A 21,722-nucleotide genomic window follows, 5' to 3' on the forward strand; every position below is an offset into this window, starting at 1 on the left:
CGCTTTCCCTGACCCTACAGAACTCGGAGGAGGGGAGATTGTTTTGAAGTAAAGCAGCCACGTGTCCACCTGCAGGCTTAAGTCCTTGCGCATAGAGAGAAGGGGGAGCTGGAGCGCAGATAATTATGATTTTTATGAAAAAGGTACATAATTTTTAATGGAAGTATATTGACAATAGGTTTATTTTTAGACAGTGGACCTGTTAAAGGTTCTTTAAAAAGCAGCTGTTAGAATTGATACAACAGTTGCTAAAATTCCACAGATCCTGCAGATAAATGTATCAACTAATGTAGCAAATTGTAACAGTTCAGAATCTGCACCTGGATTGCTGAGCTGCCAGACTGAAAAACGGTAAATAATAAAAAAACCAAAGTAATTGAAAAAATAAAAACTATATTTGTGGTGAACAATCTGAAAACAGTTGAACTGAAAATAGTGTTTGGAAGGTGAACAATCCCTGTAAGCATATAAGCTTGTCTGCCCATGCCTTCACTTTTCTGTATTGCTTTATATGTATTCCTATATTAATTGTCTCTTTGTTTTTTTTTCATACTCCCTTCAGAATACAGCAATGCATTCTGAATGTTCTTGGCAGCCCAGAGCAATGTCTGATATAAACCTAATAAAACAGGAGGCACTCAGGCTGGAAGTGGTTAGAGGCAAACAGAAGAGATATATTCTCAGTGCCTGTGGATGAGACCTGCTGTTAATGGGCCAGACAGTTATCAATTTCACCCCAGTGCCTCTGATTTCCCATGCCTCTCCCTCTTTCCCCCTTTTTCCTCTCCAACATGATTGTCACAGCGTCCTTCTTGTGATAAGGGTGACTAAGCGCATCTCCCTGTGGGCTCCACTTGTCTCAATTAATACTGTTGCTATGATGGTTGCTGTTTGGATTTAATTAAAGAGACTCATCCAGGATATTCTCACAAACTCGTTAACCAATAACATATGAAGCCTCTTTGTGGTTTCAGTTTCTCGAAATTGTAGCATTTGGCCTTTTTGGCAGACAGCAGTAAAATAAATGGTTTTAATTGAACAACTTGTCAATTAAAAGAAAAAAAAAAAGTAAACCACTGTTGTTTAATTTTATAGCAACTAGTGTCTGAAATAACAGAAAATTATATAGCACTTTGAGTAATACAGGGGCTTGAAATTAGTGTTGTTATTATCCTTAGGACCAATATATTCTGCAGGACTTTTACAGAGATTATACAACATTCACATTTGGAATGATGGAATATGTCTGTCTGTGTCTGTGACATGCTGCTGGGACAAACCTGGAGGGTCTCAGAATTGTATCATAGAGACAAACAGACTAATACATACTGGTATTAAAGGAATAAATACACCAAAAAATGAAAGTGTATTTGTAAGGTAATTGTATTTTAATGTACTGCTACCCTGCACTGGCAAACACAAGGCCGCCATCAGGGGGGCACAGGGGGTACAAGTGTACCGGGACCATGCCGAAGCCAGAAGCTGTGCCGCCTCCTTCCAAAGTCCTGAATGTGGAATTGCTGAAAAGCAGAAATTCTCGAATGCAGAAGTCCTGAAAAGACGAATAGCCGAAGTCCCAAAGCGACGAAAAGACCCAAAGTCACGAAAACAGATGAGATTGAAGTCCTGAAGTGGAGAAAATACCTGAAGTCACGAAAACAGCCGAAGCCCCGAAGCGGCAAAAAGACCCAAAGTCACGAAAGGAGGCGAAGTCCTGAAGCCACGAGTTCAATTCCTCTGAACACCCATGTGTGTTTTTGTTTTTTTAATCCCCTATCCACCAATGTATTATTTTAATATTCTATAGGCCCCTGCCACCAATGTTTTTTAAAAAATATTCTTTGGGGCTCCATTTTTTTTAACTTGTAAGGGGGGCCCTGGTGCCAATGATTTTTTTTTTTAACTTATAGGGGGCCCTGGTAACCAATAGCTTTTTATAACTTGTGTGTGTGGGGGGGTTACCTTTTTTTAGCGCTGATGTCTGTGATGTAGAGTGGGCGGGATCTGGGACGGGCTTGGGGGACCCCGAAAATTTTGTTGTATGGGGCCTTGTGATTTCTAATGGCGGCCCTGGGTAAACGTACTGTGTTTGCTTCAGAAAGAATGCTAGTATAGTTTATATATTTAAGCTGCCATGTAGCCACAGGGGATTTCCATTCAAGCTGCATAAAAATAGGGGAAAAGGCACAAGTTACATAGCAGATAACACATAAATATAATTCTATTCTACAGGGCTTATCTGTTATCTGCTTTGTAACCTGTGACTTTTCTTCTTTTTTACAGCTTGAATGGCTGCCACCATGGCTACATAGTAGCTTGTTTCTATTAACTATATTAGTCTTCCTGAAGCAAAAACAGAAATGTTACCAATGCAGGGCAGCAGTACTTTATATTGTAATTACTTTGATACACTTGATGAGAGGAAGTGGATATGAATGTCCGACCTACAAGCTGCGTGCAAGCGATACAACACGACTGTCGGGTGAAGAAGCAACGTGTGGCATTCGCATGGGACATTTGTGTCCTGTCAGATGCACACAACTCGTAGGTCAGACATTCCTATTACTTAAAATTATATTCAGCGCATCCATCTAGTCGCCTCCGCTTCATCTCATCGCGTCGGATGCAAACAAGCCACACGTGGAGTTCAGCCCTTACTGTTCCTTTAACTCTTACTTAAAGTGGAGCTCTTTCTAAAAAGAGGGGGTCATTTCTGGAAACAAGTTATTTAAAGAGGCTGGTGGTGGGTCCTCTTGTCCCAGTGGGTATAAGGGTATAAGTCATTTGATCATTTATGAAAGCAACCATGTTGTGTGGAGCTGTAACTGCAGCAGTTTACATACAATAAACAACAACTAGTGCACATGAAGCTGTTTTGTGCAGCCTTTTCACATAATCTATAGTGCTGACATAAAGATATTGAACTCTTTCAAGGAAGTTGTCCATCTGACCTTAACCTTAGGGCAAGGTTCCATGGAGTGTTTTAAATCAGCAAATTTTCACATGTTAATTGCTCAATCAGGTCACTGTGAAGCAATTTGTCATTGCTCTTTAATACATATCATGTCTTGTACTGTACCTATACTCTACAGTCAGCAATAACATTCATTAGTATTAACATCCAAGGGGTTTGGGTAACTGTCCTACGGTAATGAGCATACAGGTTTTTATTACATAGAACTGTTTCTGACTTAACTGTGCAATTATATGGGCTCCACCTGATAAAACCACAAATGACTCCACACTCTTGGCATATCAGATATTCCGGCACTTTAGTTTCAGAATGGATTTACATGTTTTATTCAGCACAGAGAAAGGAAAAACAAAACAGAACGAATGTGACAGGCATTGAAAATATCAATTAGTCAATTCTGATTTTATTAATCATTACAGCTGTCCTCTAATAAATGTCTACCTTTTTGCGCAGTCCATTATAAACCAGCTGTCAGGACTGAAAGGATCAGATAACCATCTCTAATGGCAAAATGATTCCTCCCCAAACAAGCTAGAGTCAAGAACATCAATGCCTTTCTTTGCATAAAGGAGAATGAAAGCTGTTTTAAAACTATAGTCCCCCTCCAGCTGGCTTGAGTAGCACTGCTTGATGTCCTTTTCCTAACGATAAATATATTATACACATTACCCCAGCACTCCATTATATATCTTCAAGTTAAATGCTTTGTAAAATATGCATATGCTGATGCGCCCCGCCAAGGCAGTGTCCATGCATCAGTTCCTAAATAAGTGAAAAAAGAGAGAATATTTTCTTTTGTGGGAGAAAGACCATGCCTGCTTTTCTCTTTATGTGGCAGGACCTCTTCCAAAGAAACCATTCAGCTTTTTGGGCTTACAAAAATCTTCTTAACTGCAGGACTATCCAGAAAGGGGACGGGGGTAAGGAGAGCAAGCATTACAAATGAAGAGAGCCACCTCCCAAAATAAAATATAAAAATCACAACAAAAATGCTGGTCATCCCCAAGATTCAATTAAAACCAGTTGGGTGCACATATGCATGTAGGACATTTTCAATTCTGGTCAATAAAACAGGGTTTATTCTTTAAATAATTAATTTTTACATGTACATTGATGGTTTTTACAATTTTTGGAAGAAATGCAAAGTTATCGTTCAGCCTGGTGCCCCCCATGTGGCAGTAAAATTCACAGCATATTCAATGGGCTCTATGGCAGTGATGCCTACAGTATGTGTGTGGTTATTAGTCATCTTTTGTACTTTTGTTGAATGTGTTTAGCACATGTAATGGTATTGTTGTATTTCAACCGCACACCCGGAACTTTACTCACTTTTGCTGCTCTAGTGGTGCTGGTTATCCGTCGACCCGACAAGGCCCCTCAGCAACAGCAATTCAACAATTATGGATCCGCACACACCAGTTTTTCTGCAGTGGGGAAACCCCCTTTCTTTTATTTTTATACACCACCAATATCAACGTTTCGGGGGGTACAACCTCCCTTATCCTGACGAAGGGAGGTTGTACCCCCCGAAACGTTGATATTGGTGGTGTATAAAAATAAAAGAAAGGGGGTTTCCCCACTGCAGAAAAACTGGTGTGTGCGGATCCATAATTGTTGAATTGCTGTAGCACATGTAATGCACATGCCGTGGATTGTATTGGGCAAAGTACAGAAAAAAGATAGCTACATAGAAAGAGTAACAGAGGATATAATGCACAGCGAAAGGCAAAGAATAGTACTGATGGTCAGACAACAAACCAAAAGTTAACCATTGAACAAAAGAGAATAGCAGAACTAGTATGGTCTCCAGTATTGCTATCTGGATGGTGGAACTGAATGGCCTGAGTTTATGATGGTTTGTGTGCCTCTCGCAGTGTAGATGATGCATACGAATGGAGGAGTACAGCTGGACAGTAGTACATCTGCTGAAGTTTAAACTAAATAGACCTAGTAAACAAACATAGAAAGAGTCAGTAGTTTATTCAGCCCAGGTGGAGCTATTGTACCCAAATGGTACATTCAACAGGACTCTGTTCTGCTCTGTAAGGCTACAAATATTTCATTATTGCTTTTTATTACTCATCTTTATGTTCAGGCTCTCTCGTAGTCATATTCCAGTTTCTTTTTCAAATCAATGCATGTTTGCTATGGTAATTCAACTAGCAACCAGCAAACTGGAGAGCTGCTGAATAAAAGCTAAATAACCCTAAAAACCAATTGCAAATTCTCTACATTATACCAAAAGTTAATTTAAAGGTGGTTTTTGGCACAAAATGCACTACATGTCTTACAAAAAAACCTAATTTAAACTGTACAGTGCCCAACCTTTTTTTCTGGTGGTGGATTGGTTATTAAATACTTTTCAGGGGTATGAAAAATCAATATTAAATTTGCATAGCAAAATGCATTCCTACTTTATACGCTATTGATTTTTTTTGCATTCCTCCATTAGTGTTAATGGTCACTCAGATGGCTTCAGATTGACCTGCAGAAATGTAAGCTCTATGCTAATGTGCTCTATTAAGAACTTAATTTGTCTTTAGCTGGATGATCATTGGTTTGGCCATTGTGTAGCTCTACTGCCAAGACAGGATATTTCTTGAAATTGAAGGTGTGGGCACTTACTGCAGTTATAAGTCCCTACCATAAAATGTTCCCAGTTCACTCTTCTGCTCACCATTGATCTAATTACACAGACAAAAGAATACTTAGCTTATATTTCTGCCTAATATCGCAAGTCAACTTGCTCTTATCTGACTTGTTAAGGGTATACACACTGCTGTGTAAGGTGTCCAGTGCTAAGGCTCTAGTAGCAGGAGCAAAGAATATGGATTCAGATTTAGGTGGGAATCTCAGAAGAGGAATTCCAGCACCTCTCTTAACCCACCTCAGCTCAGCCTCTAAGTCAGAACCATTCAAGCCCCACCTCATTTCCATGCCGTTGGACCCTCCTTGGAACTGTAGAACCAGGTTACCCTTATGGTAATCAGTTACCGATCGAGTGCAGTTCTCTTTAATTGATTCTTTTGCATTTATTGGGTTCACAGTAATATGGGGTGGCATGCCAAGTAAGGCCCAAAGCATAATGCTTTGCCGACCACAGCTTTTAAGAAAAAATTCTTGGGTCACGATGTGTTTGTATTAAAATAGTCCGTGCATCTCTAGAGAATGAAAGTAAACTCTGAGTCATATAAGGCTAGAGTACATAGAAAAAGGGATCAAATTTGTGCGTCTGCCCCCAGGCTGCCTGCATAAAAAATTCATAGATCTTTCCTGTGCTTTATACATGCTGTATCACAGAGACGTCACTGTCACATACGTTTGTATCAAGTGTTGTGATACTAACAGAATCTATCTGAGTGTTTTACAGACTCCTGACTGCCTGCATGCAAGTCATAAGGGACTCATTTGTAGGGTAAAAACCCTAAAGTAGTGCAAAACCCTGCAATGTCTCTAATCAGTGGTGTTTTTTGACTTTAGACAAGTTCTAAATCTTCTCTAAGTCGCCACTTTACCAAGGATGGCAAATAGTTTCAACAAGCAGTTGTATGTGTTCCCCATCCCAAACAAATGGATCAAAATAAGCAGTTTTGTGCCTGTAATGTGCTAAAATGTAAAGACCTCCTGACCTGGTTGCATACATATGGCTTAAATTGCTTCCGTTGATGAGCATATTTACGCACGAGCCAAACCATGAATGGAAGGCATTTAAGCAATGCATGTTCCCTAAAGTCACATGTCACTCAGTTATAACAACTACAGATTTAAACTGATTGATTCTGATGCTGTCCCAAAACAAAATCACTGCTAAACATAGCCTGTTGTGGTGGGACAAACCATCATGCCATCTGAATGATAACTGTTGTTAGGCTTGTTGCTTGTAAGATCTAGAAGCTCTAATGAGCAGGGCTATATTTAATCCCGGTTTCGGGCATATAGTCTGTATGTAGTTCCTTGAACTGCCTGTACAGCCCTATGGAATATTTGGGAGCATTATAAATTAGCAACATAAACACATATTCATTAATAATAAATTATATATGGCTTGTGGCTCATGGAGCACTTGACACATTTGTTTTCAAACAAAGGATGTTACCATGTTAGCCAGAAAATTCACACTGGAAACAAATAAAGGTGGTGAAGAAGGATGGCTATACAGACACACATTCATGACTCAAGGATTGATATGCCTCTAAAATGATCAATGAACTGTATGCTGTGCTTCTTTTCTTTAATATACCCCATTAATAATATATAAAATTGACTCATTGTTTGCCTCCCTATTCCCATCTTTTCTTAAAAACTCAGCAATTACAGGGACACAACCCTTACATTTTCCTGCAGAATATTCCCTTTTAATACTATTCAGGCTACAAGGAATGAAATCTAGTGGATTGTCCCTCGCTAGTGCCATGTACATCCCCGACCAGCAGGCCATTCCCCAGTGTGAACTGGCAACTTTGACAAAATATAGCGGTTGTTTGGCCAAGGCTAGAACTAAGTAACACCACAATGGAAAAGTAAAATAAAAATATTCAGCTTTATGTTTCTCTTGGACAAATCTATGGGGGAAAATAAATAAATGCAATTATTGTAATATATGCTGTGCTGCAGGTTATCTGACAGCATGCAACGTGGATACATAAGATCCAGCACAAAAATGGTTAAGGGCTCTGAAATACCACAACAAAGTAAACAATGTCTTTCTGAAAGAACCAATGACATTTTCTGAAAGAACCAATGACATTTTTGACACAATGTTCTGCTATGAAAAAAACTAGCTAGAATGTCATCACTAAAGCTTGACAGAATTTCTGCTGTTTCACTGAAAGGAAAAGACTGCAGCGGAACTGTAAGCGTTCTCCTCTTTTCTAGCCTCAGACTTATTTTCATTTGTTTAATAATACATGTTGGAGACCATTTCTAAATAATCCTGCATTTTCCATGCACACTGGGTTCTTACTAAAGATAAGGACATAGAGTATAACATTTCCAAGTAGATAAGATTAGGGCTCTGAAGAACAACATTTTTGCTTTAGTTATCTCTAAACTTCAAAGCTGTATTAATAAATATTAATAGAAAAACAGGACCAACAGTTATATCTTTGCTCAGCAACTAGATACACTTCTGAAACAACCAAATATAATATGTAGAGGATGCCTTAGCCATAGAGTTAAGTCACTATTTACTGTCAAATCCAAATAAGAATGTATGTACATTCTTATTTGTAATATATACATTACTCCTATACATTCTGTACTCCTATACATTCTTGTATAGGAGTATATCACTCCTATATTTTATACTTACAGATTTCACAGAAATTGCCAAAGTCACCATAACAGTGCATCTACATTTTAATTCACTGTTTTTATATTTTATTGCTTGTAATCACAAGTGTTTTAGGTATAGTAAGATATTATTTATCTTTGAAGATTCCTGTTATAGTTTGAAAAGGAAGATTCAACTTTTCCCACAATCGCTATATTCAGTGGAGAAAATGTATTATATTAGTGGTATTTCGATAGTAATGTTTGGCACACATAAGTATGCCTTTAAATCTAGTAAAGCAAATTGCCGAGAAAAGAAGATTTAAATTCTCCAAAAACAGAAACCAGGCTTATTTGGTATGTGTAGGATGAGATCAGAAACCTGTAAATGCTATGAGATCCGAACAACCAACCAATGTGTCCCCAACTTGTGCTAAAGTACAGCCAATAAATATGCAGAAAAAGTGCTTTTCAGCCAATGGCAATTTCTAACCAACGATTACCAACATAGGAAAATATCATGCGCTTACAAAACATCCACCAGTGGCGTTTATTAACTTTTTAACAAAAATGTAAATTGACACCAGAAAACCATCTAACACCAAAGTCACAAAAGTCTTAATTCCAGTTTGTATCATTTTATACCAAAATGCTTTCTTTTAAAAGTCAAAGCGAAGAAAAATGTTGCAATATTGCCATTGCTGCCCTGATAAATTCACAGATAAAATTGCTGTCATTTTTCAGGTTCTAACAGTAATTTTGCAGAAATGTTGGAAGGATGGTTTTCTTAATGAAAATGTCGGGGAAAAGTGTTGCTATTTTATTTGGCTTATGCTGGTAAAGAAATTAGGAGCAGTAATAACAGATGTCTATGCAATACTTCTGAAAATGTATGTAAAATGTCCATATACAGATATGGGATCCATTATCCAGAAAGCTTTGGATTACGGGAAGCCTGGCTCCCATAGACTCCATTATAACCAAATAATCCAAATTTTTAAAAATGATTTTCTTTTTCTTTGTAAAAATAAAACAGTACCTGGTTCTCAGATCCTACACACCTCACTCCTGCTCCAATTTGGATCATAGAGACCAGTGTCCAATCACCTCAGGTTGTGCATTTCTAGCCTATCTGGTGGCATAAATGCAGCTTTTCTCTTACACTATCTGCATCTTTAAAGCCCATATATCTATGGAAAGGTACATAATACATATCAAACATTTAGGGGTCAGACTGACAAGCTAACTAGTTCAAATTGCTGCAGCCTGTCATGGGGAGGACTCTCTGTATCTTGTAATATGTATACTGACAGGTTATATTATGCTGCTGAGTGTGAGCCTGAAATAGCCTAAACCAATTTGCATGAATATTACAGAGGTTACATTAGAAAAGGATTGCATGTGCCGAATAGAATAAATCCCAGCAAGACAGGGGTGGCTGCTGTGATCGAGCAAAAATGGGCAGAAGGTTAAAGGAAGAGTAACATCAAAAAATGAAAGTCTTTTAAAGTAATACAAATATAATGCAGTGCTGCCCTGCTTCAGAAACTCGACTATAGTTTATATATAGACATCTGCTCACGCCAGCCTTTATAGATTACAATTTTGGCTAACTATATTAGAAACATTTTTTATTTTGCACAGCCTATCTATTTGCCCAGTTTTATTTTTTAAACTGAACTGTTCCTTTAAGGTTGTGCTCATGGGTAACAGTGACAATATGGCTTCCTATAAAGTGCCTATATGTAAATCTAGGGTTGCCATCTGGCCGGTATTTTACCGGCCTGGCCAGTAAAAATTATGTTTGATGCCAATGTTATTAATAGGGAAAAAATGGCAAGAATATGGGAAGGCCGGTACAGGTATGGAACCTGTTATCCAGAATCCTCGGGACCTGGGGATCTTTCTGTAATTTGGATCTTTATACCTGAAGTCTACTAGAAAATCCTTTAAACATTAAATAAACCCAGTAGGCTGGTTTTGCTAGGAATAAGGATTAATTATATCTTAGTTGGGATCAAGTACAAGCTACTGTTTTATTATAACAGAGAAAAAGTAAATATTTTTTAAAACTTTGGATTATTTGGATAAAATGGAGTCTATGGGAGACAGCCATTCCGTAATTCGGAGCTTTCGGGATAACGGGTTTCCGGATAAGGGATCCCATACCTGTATTTCTTTTCCAGAAAAGGTGGCAACCCTATGTAAATCGAACACAGTTAATGCATTTATGACAAGCAACTCAAATAAGTTTAAATTTCAGACAACTAAATGAATTAAAGTATAGTTTAAATGGTAAAGAAATGTGTAACAAACTTGATTTTTTTTTATTAGTAGAGAGGAAATTTAATTAGCACGAGTAAATATATTCAAGGTGAACACAAAGACTTTTCTAATTAGGTTTTATGTTGGAGTCATACATTGATACTGTGGTAAGAAGGTTTCAATATAATCACTGAAAAAGGTTCTTAAATTCAGGGGCAGTTATGTTGTTATGCAGGACTTCTTATCAAGAGGTGCAATTGAGGTGACTGGGTTACAAATGGGCTGAAAGCCATCAACTCAAGAAAAGGCTTGACTGGTTTAGTGACTTTAATACCATTTTGTTGGACTGAATGGACTTGGAGGTCTTTTTCAGTGCCTCCAACTATGGACAAGATTCAATTAAATGACAAAAAATTATCGTATGGTTTATCACGTGAAAACTCCTGGACAAGATTCAATTCGAGGAGAAAAATCGTTTCTCCAAATTCAATTCTATTTTTTTCCCCTAGACTTCAATAGCGTTTTCACATAATAAACCATGAGATACGTTTTTCTGAATTAAATTGCATTTCAAATTAAATCTCGTCCACGACTTTTCACATGATTAACCTTTTTCTCATTGAATTGAAACTGGCCCTATGAATCTCTTTCTAGTGTATCACACTAAGGGCCAGATTCAATTCAGTGAGAAAAAGTTATCTCATGGTTTATCGCGTGAAAGCTCATGGACAATATTCAATTCAAAGAGGAAAAACTTTTCTCCAAAATTAATTCCAGTTTTTTTTCCAACAGACTTCAATAGTTTTCAGTGATACATTGCATCACAAGTTGAATCGCCTCCATGAGTTTTCACGTGATATACCTTTTTCTCACTGAATTAAATCTAGTCCTATGTTTCCTAGTTATTCCAGTTCCAACTCGGCCTACTTGTTCCCCTAGGACAGGCACACAAATTTCTCCTTCAGAAGACTCAAATAATTACTACCGAGATCTCAGCGTTTGTAAGCCTTTCTAAATTGGGGACATGCAACTGTTTTTGAAATTGTGTAGATAATTTCATTTCTAATTATAACGTATCATCTCAACATCTTTCTGACTGCACAGGGACTTTACAAATCGCTTATAATCCTTTCTTTCTATATTTATCTCTTAAAATGCAGCTGGAATGTTGATAAACCCACTGGCCAGTTTTTTGTATAACAAGCCTGCCATTTATATAAGATACACATATGAGGAGTTCACGTTCCTTTAGTTGTTCCACTTATGTGAAAGTTCTAGGCAGAATTTTTAAGGTGGTGCATTTATATTTTGTTCCCTTGCAGCTTCTCCCTTAATGGCTGTTGACGGTTGTAATGAGGCATTGTACGGCCATGTCATGAACGAATTCTGTTTACAACATTTCGAGATAGTAATGGAAGAGCTGGGAAAGAAGCTGTGGTGTGACTGGGGAGAGACAGCAGGGTGAGTAGAACAGTATGTACAGTATGTCACATGTTTTTAAGGTGACTTCTCAGATGCAAGAACAGTGTGAATAATTACATCTATATTTAAAATATTAGTGGATACATTATTTCCTATAATATACACATTTCTGTGGGTCATGTGACAAATTACATCATTAAGCACAATTTATAATTAATGACATCATTAAGCACCAATGATATATTTTGTATTATAAATTAATGATAAATAATATATGTATGCACTTGTTGGTGCACTAAAATATGTATACTCCCAGTATAAAAATTACCCTATTAATACAGTAGGAGCTCCCCCAGGAGACAAGTACACAATAGAACACAAAGAACTGTATCAAAGATGGTACAGTTCTCGTATTAAGGGCTCACACAAAAAATATACTGACACACTTTATATAACAGAGTTTTTTTTTTTTTAAATCACACATTTACATACAAAGTAGTTAGCAAAGTGAGCATTAAAGTGCACTGTACCCCAGTACAGTGCAGGAAGCAGTTCGGGGAGATTAGTCGCCCCGAAGAAGAGGAGATTTGTTGCTGGACGACTAATCTCCCCGAATGTGAGCATGTGCCCTGGCCCTTAGTCAAAAATAGATCAAAAGACACAGAAGAATGAGGCACCCCCAAGATTCTCAATAGGATTCTACCATCTTTGATATGGTTGTTCTATTGTATTATAAATAAATAATATGTCACTGGTCACTGGCAGTCACTGGTGCTGTAGTAATGAGACCATCAACTAATTGTAGGTTTAATGCAGCAAAAAGATCCCTTCCAAGTATAGCAGTACCCTTATTCACAATGTAAAAGTCACATTTTGCAGTAATTGATTCAAATTGTACAGTCACTGGCAAGCAACCAAGCACAGGGATTGTAACTGACCAGTTTCAGGGCAGGTGCAACAAGTGGATCTTTTGCAAAGTATTCAAGAAAATATCCTTTGGTAGTATAGAAACAGCTGAACCTGTATCAAGCATCAGGTTAATGGAGTGTCCCTTGTCAGCAGAAGCAGTACTGACAGTGACAGTGCATATAAACTTGTCTGGAATAATTGTACCAGCTTTATCCACACTTATCCAAACATTTGTAGTAGTGACTTCATGAACATCTTTAGCAGAACTACGGCAGATCTTAGCAAAATGTCCTACTTTTGTGCAGTTGCGGCACCATTTAGCTTTTGCAGGACATGTAATATAATTTGCAGTGTGTTGTTTTGAACCACAGCGAAAGCAGTATTTTCTATTTGTATTTGCTGTATGCTTTTGCAGTGTGGGTGAATCCCTTTCCTTAGCACTGTATTTTGCCTGTGACTGTGCATTATTAGGCCACAGTGCTGAATTCACAGTCTGTAAGTCTGTACATTCCTAGCAGTTCCCTGACTGAGAGTTTTAGCCTCTGCTACTGCTGTTTCACTTTGGCTAACAATCGTAATAGCCTTTGCAAGGGTTAAATCCTGCTCTAGGAGCAGTCTCTCTCTAATGCGAGGGGAGTTTGTTTTTTCCACTATATGGTCTCTTAGATTCCAAACTCACAAGTAACAACCAGCTCTCTCAAAGCTGCTACAAATTGTTCTGTGGATTCGCCATTACGTTGTCCACGTTGGCGGAGTTTATATCTTTCAGCAACCACATTTACTCTTGGCACTAAAAAGTTCTTTATAGCAGTAAGAGCAGTTTCATAAGTCTCATCAGGTAACGGTAATGTATAGAATATACGCTGTCCCTCTGCTCCCATGCAGTGAATAAGTAAAGCACGCTTTCTAGCAGCAGAAATCTCCCCTTGGTCAGCAGCAATAATGTAATTTTCAAACATACAGATCCAAGCAGTAAAAGGTATGGTTGGCTCACTAGGGTTTGGAAGAAAAGGTGCAGGCTGCTGCAGAGGTAGAAGAGCCATCCTCGTCGCCATTTGTTATGTTTTGGGTAGCCGAGGATGAGTAGAGTATAACAGTGCTTTATTAGCAGGCTCTCATGCAGACATTACACAACAGTAACTTTCACTTTTAAGCTGTCAGGAAGTATGCACATTATGTCTGAGCACAGTGACATATACAGGCCATTTGTATAAACACCACAAACTATAAGCTAATTGTCACGTCCGGCACCCTAACTCGAGACCAATGCTAAGCTCCCTGGTCTCGGTTCTTGCTTCTGCCTTTAACAGCTGCCTTTTACCTCGGGAGGAGCCCAGGTCTTACTAATAGAGGAGCAAAGCTAAACGTCCTGGATGAGCAAAGGGGCACGTTCATTTCACCAAGGATACTGGATGGAAGACAACACAGCTTGGAAGACAGACCAAACAATGTAGCATGGACGGACAGGCTGGGCCAGCACAAGCAGAGTAAAGAATAGTCAGACAGGCTGGAATCAGGATTGGAGAGCGTAGAACACAGGCAAGGGTCAACTTGGAGAGGTCAGAATAAACAGGCAGGTAATGGTCAGATTGGAGAGTTCAGAATAAACAGCCAGGCAAGGATCAGGATACAGAGTTCAGAATAGTCAGGCAAGGCAAGGGTCAATAACCAGAAGATCAACAGGATTCACGCAGAAATAGCACCAGGAACAAACTAAATTCAACCTAATAACGGGCGATGAGTTTTCATTCAAAGCTCCTTTAAATACTTTGAATTTCGCACCATTGCCCCGGTGCATAAACCCGGAAGCTTTGGGTATAACTTTTATGTTGACTGTTACCATGTAGCCCACATGTTAACATGGTAAGGGCTGGTCTTGTGATTTGTGGTTTTGTCAGGTACGGAATCCTGTATCCACAAACCTGATATCAAGGAAACTTCAAATTACAGAGAGGCCATTTCCCATAGACTTCATTTAAAGCATATGATATAAGGCCCTACAAATACAAGCCTGACTGTTGTCCACCTGTCCATGCTCTCTCTGTATTCTCTGCATGTATTTGCCTGTACTGGGAGATTTCATAACAATGTCAGAATTAGACTAATGTGACATTAGCCTAATTCTGACATTAAGAAGATTTTAGCACTGAATGCAAATTCTAGCGTTTTGGCACAATGCGTTTTTCAGCAGGCCGGGTTTCAGCTTCATGTGAATTTAGCCTTAGCAGTCCTGCAAAAACAGGACCTTTGTATGCTATATTTATCATTTATATAATATTGAATAAGACTTTTAATCCCGGGAAATCTGTTTTACGATGTAAAATATTAATCTTAAAGAACTTCTACTGGTTGCTCTTACCCAGAACAAGCATATGAAATTCCATTTTACTTCACCCAGTAATAAAGCACTGATGTTAGGGTTACACAAAAAAACAAAAACAGAATATGGTATTAATTAGATTAATTGCTTCTGGCTGAGAAAAGGAAACTAAGCTGTTGTAAACATAAGGAACTGTTCCCCTAGCTTGCTCGTTAATATGATACCAAATATTTAAATCTATTAAAATGCAGTTCATTTTTAAATATCCTCATGTCTGAAACTATTAATGTTTCCCTGGTAACAAGAAATGGCTGATAATGTTTCAAGCTTTTATCTGATCTCCCTGTTCATAAGATGGCTTTTCATGGCTACAAAAGAACACATTGGAATGGGAAACATCAAGATTCCATATTATTGTGAAACCCACATAATCAAATATTATTAGGAGTAGGAAGAAAAAAGACATATCACAACAAACCAGATATTTAATTTGCTTGGTTTTTTGAGGCTCATACAAGTTATTGTCCCTGGGGCCATATTTTTCATATATATACAGTCATATAAAAAAAAGTTTGGGAACCCCTCTCAGCCTGCATCATAATTTACTCCACTTTCAACAAGCAAGAGAACAGTGGTATGACTTTCATTTCACAGGAACATCTGAGTACTGGGGTTTTTTCTGAACAAAGATTTTTAGTGAAGCAGTATTCAGTTGTATGAAATTAAATCAAATGTGAAAAACTGGCTGTGGAAAAATTTGGGTACCCTTGTAATTTTGCATGCATGTGACTGCTCAATACTGATTACTAACAACAGCAAATTGGATTAGCTCGTTAAGCCTTGAACTTCATAGGCAGGTGTGTCCAATCATGAGCAAAGGTATTTAAGGGGACCAATTGCAAGTTGTACTTCTGTTTGACTCTCCTCTGAAGAGTGACAGCATGGGATCCACAAAGATTCTTTAGTATCATGGTTTAGGGGAAGGCTACAAAAAGCTATCTCAGAGGTTTAAACTGTCAGTTTCAACTTTAAGAAATGTAATTAGGAAACGGAAGGCCACAGTCATAGTTACTGTAAAACCCAGGTTTGGCATTCCAAGAAAAATACATGAGTGGCATATGCGGAGGATTGCAAACAAAACTACAAAGAATTAAGAGGGGTTCAAAAACTTTTTCATATAACTGTATACATGGTGCTTAGGGTAATGGCCTTGGGGGTGACCCACAGGTGCTTGTCCATAGACTGTATTGCACAGGGTACAAATGGGTACTATTTGGGACAGGTAGGAAGGGGATTTATCATGCAACTGACTGCAACCAAACACAACTGCTTTTGTGATACACCACAATGCTACCAAGGATAGCATTTCAGGAGTATCTAGGAGAGAAAAAAGTTGTTCTTTTCTCAGGTGGCAACCCCCAAACACTGCTTTGTTGCATTTGAGGAATGGAGCAGTTCTACAGTTTGAAACCACTTAAATAAGGCTTGTGTGTAATATGGAGACTTACGCGTTAAAAGAGAAAATGGTTGTTAGTTCTCCATTTCCTTCTTGTTGAAAGATTGTGATGAATACCCTTCAGGCTCCAGGGAAGCATTTCCAAATGTACACAATGAAATTTGTATTGAGTCGTGGACTGGGAAATACACACTTTTTCATGTTAATCCCATAAACCATTTAAATAGAAACTAATGAAATAAGCAATGACAGCGTGTTCTCCTCCTCTTCAACTCATACATTAAGTGGAGAAAAGGGGTTTTCTGCTGATGTGACAGTGGTGCTATCTGAAGATGATGTCCTCAGTCTCATAATCAGGTAATTTGGTTGCTGTTTCCCCTCCCTGTAGGATGTACACCTATCCAGGCTAAAGGAATACTGATGCATCAGTGGAAGTCAGTGGAACTTTAGACAGAGCTCCATTTTAACAAAATAATTCTCATTTTTTTAATGATTGGATTTTTCTCTGTAATAATAAAACAGTTGCTTGTATGCAAATTTTTCCAGTTTTGCAAAAACATTCGCAGTTGGTGAAGTGCAGAAATGCCATGCCATGCCTGGCGAATAAATTTGCCTGTCACTAGTTATCCTCCTTTAAATGCATGTTTACGCCTATGGCAAAGAATCCGGTTAACTTTAAGAGCAGAATTTCCTTTTTCTTAAATGAAAATGTGTTTCTTTTACTGTAGTGTATTCTATATTTGCAATGCTTGTCTGTTTTACTGTGCCAGGCAACAGCACGGCAGGGCAGTGTTGCCCTAAAACCCACAAAAATATTCAGCGATCCAGAAAACAAGACTGTGAATATTATAGTTTGCACCAGCCATTAGGATTTACAATGTATGAAATGAATATTACACTGCACAGTGCAAATGTTTGTATTTTTTTTTTCCATTTACAACTTTTATTACATGCCTCATTGGTGTTTACATGATAAATGATTTTACAATGTCTCTGGTGCCTCTTGCTGATAAGATTGTTTCCCCATAGAGTAAATATTTATCTTTGTTCTGTCAATCTTTGCCATGCAATGATAAATCCTAATTATACTCATTAGACAAAATATTAAATTTTTACATAACGTATCATTCTTTTGTGTGTGCCTGTAAACAGACTGACATTAATCTTTCTCAGATGGCTTAGAGCTGTGATCCCCAACCAGTGGCTCCTGAGCAACATGTTACTCACCAATACCTTGGTCGTTTCTCCCAGTGGCCTCAAAGTAGCTGCTTGTTTTTTAATTCCTGCTTTGGAGGCAAGTTTTGTTGCATAGAAACCAGGTGTACTGCCAAACAGAGCCTCCTGTAGGCTGCCAGTCCTCATAGGGGCTATCAAATAGCCAATCACAGAACTTATTTTGCACAACCTAGGAATATTTTTCATGCTTGCGTTGCTTCCCAACTCTTTTTATATCTGAAAGTTGCTCACATGTAAAAAAAGGTTGATGACCCTGGGCTTAGAGGATGGGGCTTGTAGGGTAGGACATGGGTCAGTAAGTATCACACAGGCATGAAGTCAGACTGAGGGGCAGATTTATTTATTTGTTCTATTTTCCCACAAATCGTACATATGGAAGCTGAAAAACAATCCATATGCCATTAGCCTAACTGGGGAAGTATCAATGAGTTGCAAGTAATTGGGTGTGAAGATCTATAGGGAGCTTAATGCGCCTGTACAAATAATTTACTGTGTTTCCGAATTGGTGACAATGCAGACAATATTTTTTTTTTACTTAACCAATCATCATTTTTTTACCACGTCTATAAAAAAACTTGTAGTAATAATGGATCTATTGTGAACAGTGAAGAGGAAGACCAATAAGGTAGCCAAGAATCCAGGACTACTAAATCTGGTTCATACTGTGTCATTCTACATCTTCTATGAATATGTTTTCGTTGTACAGGTATGGGACCTCTTATCCAGAATGCTCTGGACCTGGGGGTTTCCGGATAAGGGGTCTTTCTGTAATTTGGATCTCCATACGTTAAGGGGCCCATTCACTAAGTTCGAGTGAAGGAATAGAATAAAAAATATTTCGAATTTCAAAGTAATTTTTTGGCTACTTCGACCTTCGAATGATTCGAACTAAAAATCGTTCGACTATTCAACCATTCGATAGTCGAAGTACTGTCTCTTTAAGAAAAAACTTCGACCCCCTAGTTCGCCACCTAAAAGCTACCGAAGTCAATGTTAGCCTATGGGGAAGGTCCCCATAGGCTTTCCAAGTTTTTTCTGATCGAAGGATAATCCTTCGATCGATGGATTCAAATCCTTCGAATCGTTCGATTCTAAGGATTTAATCGAATTGCGCAAAATCCTTCAACTTCAATATTCGAAGTCGAAGGATTTTAATTCGCCAGTCGAATATCAAGGGTTAATTTACCCTCGATATTCGACCCTTAATACATCTGCCCCCATGTCTACTAAAAATAATGTAATCATGAATTAAACCCAATAGGATTGTTTTGTCTCATTAAGGATTAATTATATCTTAGGACCAAGTCAAGGTACTGTGAAAGGGAATCATTTTAAAAATGGGTAATTATTTGATTAAAATTGAGTCTATGGGAGATGGCCTTCGATGTATTCCGATCTTTCTGGATAATATGTTTCCGGATAATGGATGCCATACCTGTATTTATGTAATGGCAATATTATTAAAGAATAAAGTATTATAATGTTTTCAATGTTCTGCAGGGTACAAAGTGCAAAAAACAGGCACAAGGCACCATGAATTGTGCACTTTACACCCTGCCTGCAGGTTTGCCTTAACTTAGGCCTGTAACTCTCCCATATTGTCAGTGTTGCCTTTTAGCAGAGCAATTATTCATGAGAAGCAGTTTTAGTCAGTGAGTGTGTGTGTCAATTTTGGACGTTCTCTAGCTTGCACCTTACCTAATTGCTCAGCACCTTGTGCCAGTTTCAGCTTGAAATCAGCTTTTGATACAGCAGAATTGTTTGTTTTCCATTCTATTGTATACAGCCCTGTATGGCAAACTGAGATCAGGTAAGTCACTCTTTCCTGTGGGGTGACATGACATACAAACCCAACTAAACCATGAATGTGAAGCCTCAGGGTGGCTTTTAATTTCAGAAACCTCAAATTCACCTTAGTTGTGTAGTAAACTGTCATTTATGGCTGTTCAGCTATCTGATGACTGGTGTGGCCTGCACTTTCATTTCTGATTTTTCACACACCATGTTTTTTTTTTAATGAATATTAATATGGTTAATGGTTAATGAAAGTGTTAGTTAGTTAGTTAGTTAGTTAGTTAGTGCTATGTGCAAGCCGGCTGATGTTTTTCTCTCTTGCCCCCACAGGATCTATGCTGATCTCACAAACTGTACAGTTATTTTGGCTGAAAGTCTGGATTGTTTCTGGCCTAACCACATGGTGGATAATTTCTTTATCGTTATTCACAAGAAGTACTTCAGCAGCTGCTCACTTACAGGACGCCTTCCGGCCGACCCTCCATTCCCCATTCTTTGTTCCTTCATCTTTGTGCCTGTCCTCATTACCCTGCTGATAACGGCACTGGTGGTGTGGAGGAGCAAACGGAGTGAAGGGATTGTCTGACAGGCATGGCACTTATTCCCACTCTCAGTCTCAAGTCCACCCCCTTCCTAAAAGCTTGGAGAAGGAAATCAGGCCCAATTCTTCAGTCTGTAATACAGAGAAAGTCTTCAGGCTTTGCATTTAGCAAACAAGAAAAATCCTGTCTGAAATATCAAAGATGCCCTTACTCAGTACAGTACTTGCTTTGGGATCAGTTCTGCACAGCTGGGTTTTGACGGGAAGCCGGGACTTAAAACCAGCAGGCTGTCACTGTAGTGCACATCCACAAGAATCACGGAGCTTAAAGAGGTTATGTTTGCTGAAATAAAATGCTGCATATGGAAATTAAGAGTAGCCTGCTTGACCTTAAACATTGTGCATATTTCAACATTACATTGTGCATATCTTGGCCTGCTCACTGGACACTTTTGTTCCCATAGGATAAAATGAGCTCAGTGGAGACGGCCATGTTAGCTGTAGCTCAGTACAAATCTGGAAACCTTTGAGCCATGGACCACTTTATAAGTTTGCCTATAATGGAAAGGGTAATTGATTACCTAGGCCTGTCAGGGCTCTATGTTCATAGCAGTCTATAGAATGCAACAGGAGCCACGGACTTATGCGCAGATACTTGTCCAGGTGGAAATAAAATTATATCACAGGACACTTTGCACCTGCTAGAGTGCTTCCCCCATACCTAACCAAAATAGGTGCCAATTCATGCAGCTTGGGCCGGCGACCAGATTTGTCCATTTGGACATGGCAGGAAAACTTGCTTTTTGTTGGACAGAGATGAAAATAATATAACTGGCTTTTCTTGTCTCTTATTTATCAATATCTTCTGTTCCAAATAGGCTCAGTTCATCATTACTCTTAAACTAGAATGGCCAGCTGGCCGTGTAATAGCACAATTCATACATTTAACTAAAATAGAAATCTCTATCCAGCGGCCCTCCAGCTGTCAGAGAAACAGTGGCTTATTTCTGACTGTATCTGCTTTATTGTATTGAAATAACCTTTCAGTTACACTCACTGAGAACTTTCTCATGATGCAGGAAAAAAATGTAAATGTTTTTTTAATCAGTAAAAGACTTTATATTCCCTGGCTGTGTGACCAGTTCTGATTATTGGCAATCGGAGGCATAAGCACATGTTATGTTTACTAGTGGTGGGATTGGCATGCACCACCAGAGTCCCATGCCAATTCCTCTCCTTGTGACTTTCTTCCCACCCGTCCCATTTTCCTGATTTCATTTCCCAAAATAAAAAGATCAGATTTTTAATATGTATTGCTGTGCACTCTTCCCCCCCCCCCTCCACCCTTTGCTAGAGTTTCTGCCCTAATCTCAGGTTGAAAATCACAAATCAACTGCAGTTTTGTCTAAATGAGTAGAAAAAACTGGGATTTAAGGTTAAAAGCACACTTAGGCCAAAATTGCTTTTGGTAAATTAAGTGTTAAAGTTCTAAAGAAACCCATGCCAATAGAAGCGGTGTTTAAGGACTGTTAAA

General features: G+C 38.5%; 1 protein-coding gene across 1 annotated transcript in view; it reads left to right on the plus strand.

The window, feature by feature from the left end:
* Positions 1 to 21,315, plus strand: part of ramp1.S (receptor (G protein-coupled) activity modifying protein 1 S homeolog) — a 37,645-nt gene extending 16,330 nt beyond the window's left edge. Inside the window, exons 2-3 of the mRNA XM_018238946.2 lie at positions 11,833 to 11,971; positions 19,978 to 21,315. Of these exons, the coding sequence (XP_018094435.1) occupies positions 11,833 to 11,971; positions 19,978 to 20,233 (395 nt within the window). The 3' untranslated portion in view covers positions 20,234 to 21,315. The remainder of the gene's footprint in view (positions 1 to 11,832; positions 11,972 to 19,977) is intronic.
* The last annotated feature ends 407 nt before the right edge of the window (positions 21,316 to 21,722 follow it).

The sequence above is a fragment of the Xenopus laevis genome, chromosome 9_10S (assembly GCF_017654675.1).
Source record: "Xenopus laevis strain J_2021 chromosome 9_10S, Xenopus_laevis_v10.1, whole genome shotgun sequence".
Lineage (NCBI taxonomy): Eukaryota > Metazoa > Chordata > Amphibia > Anura > Pipidae > Xenopus > Xenopus laevis.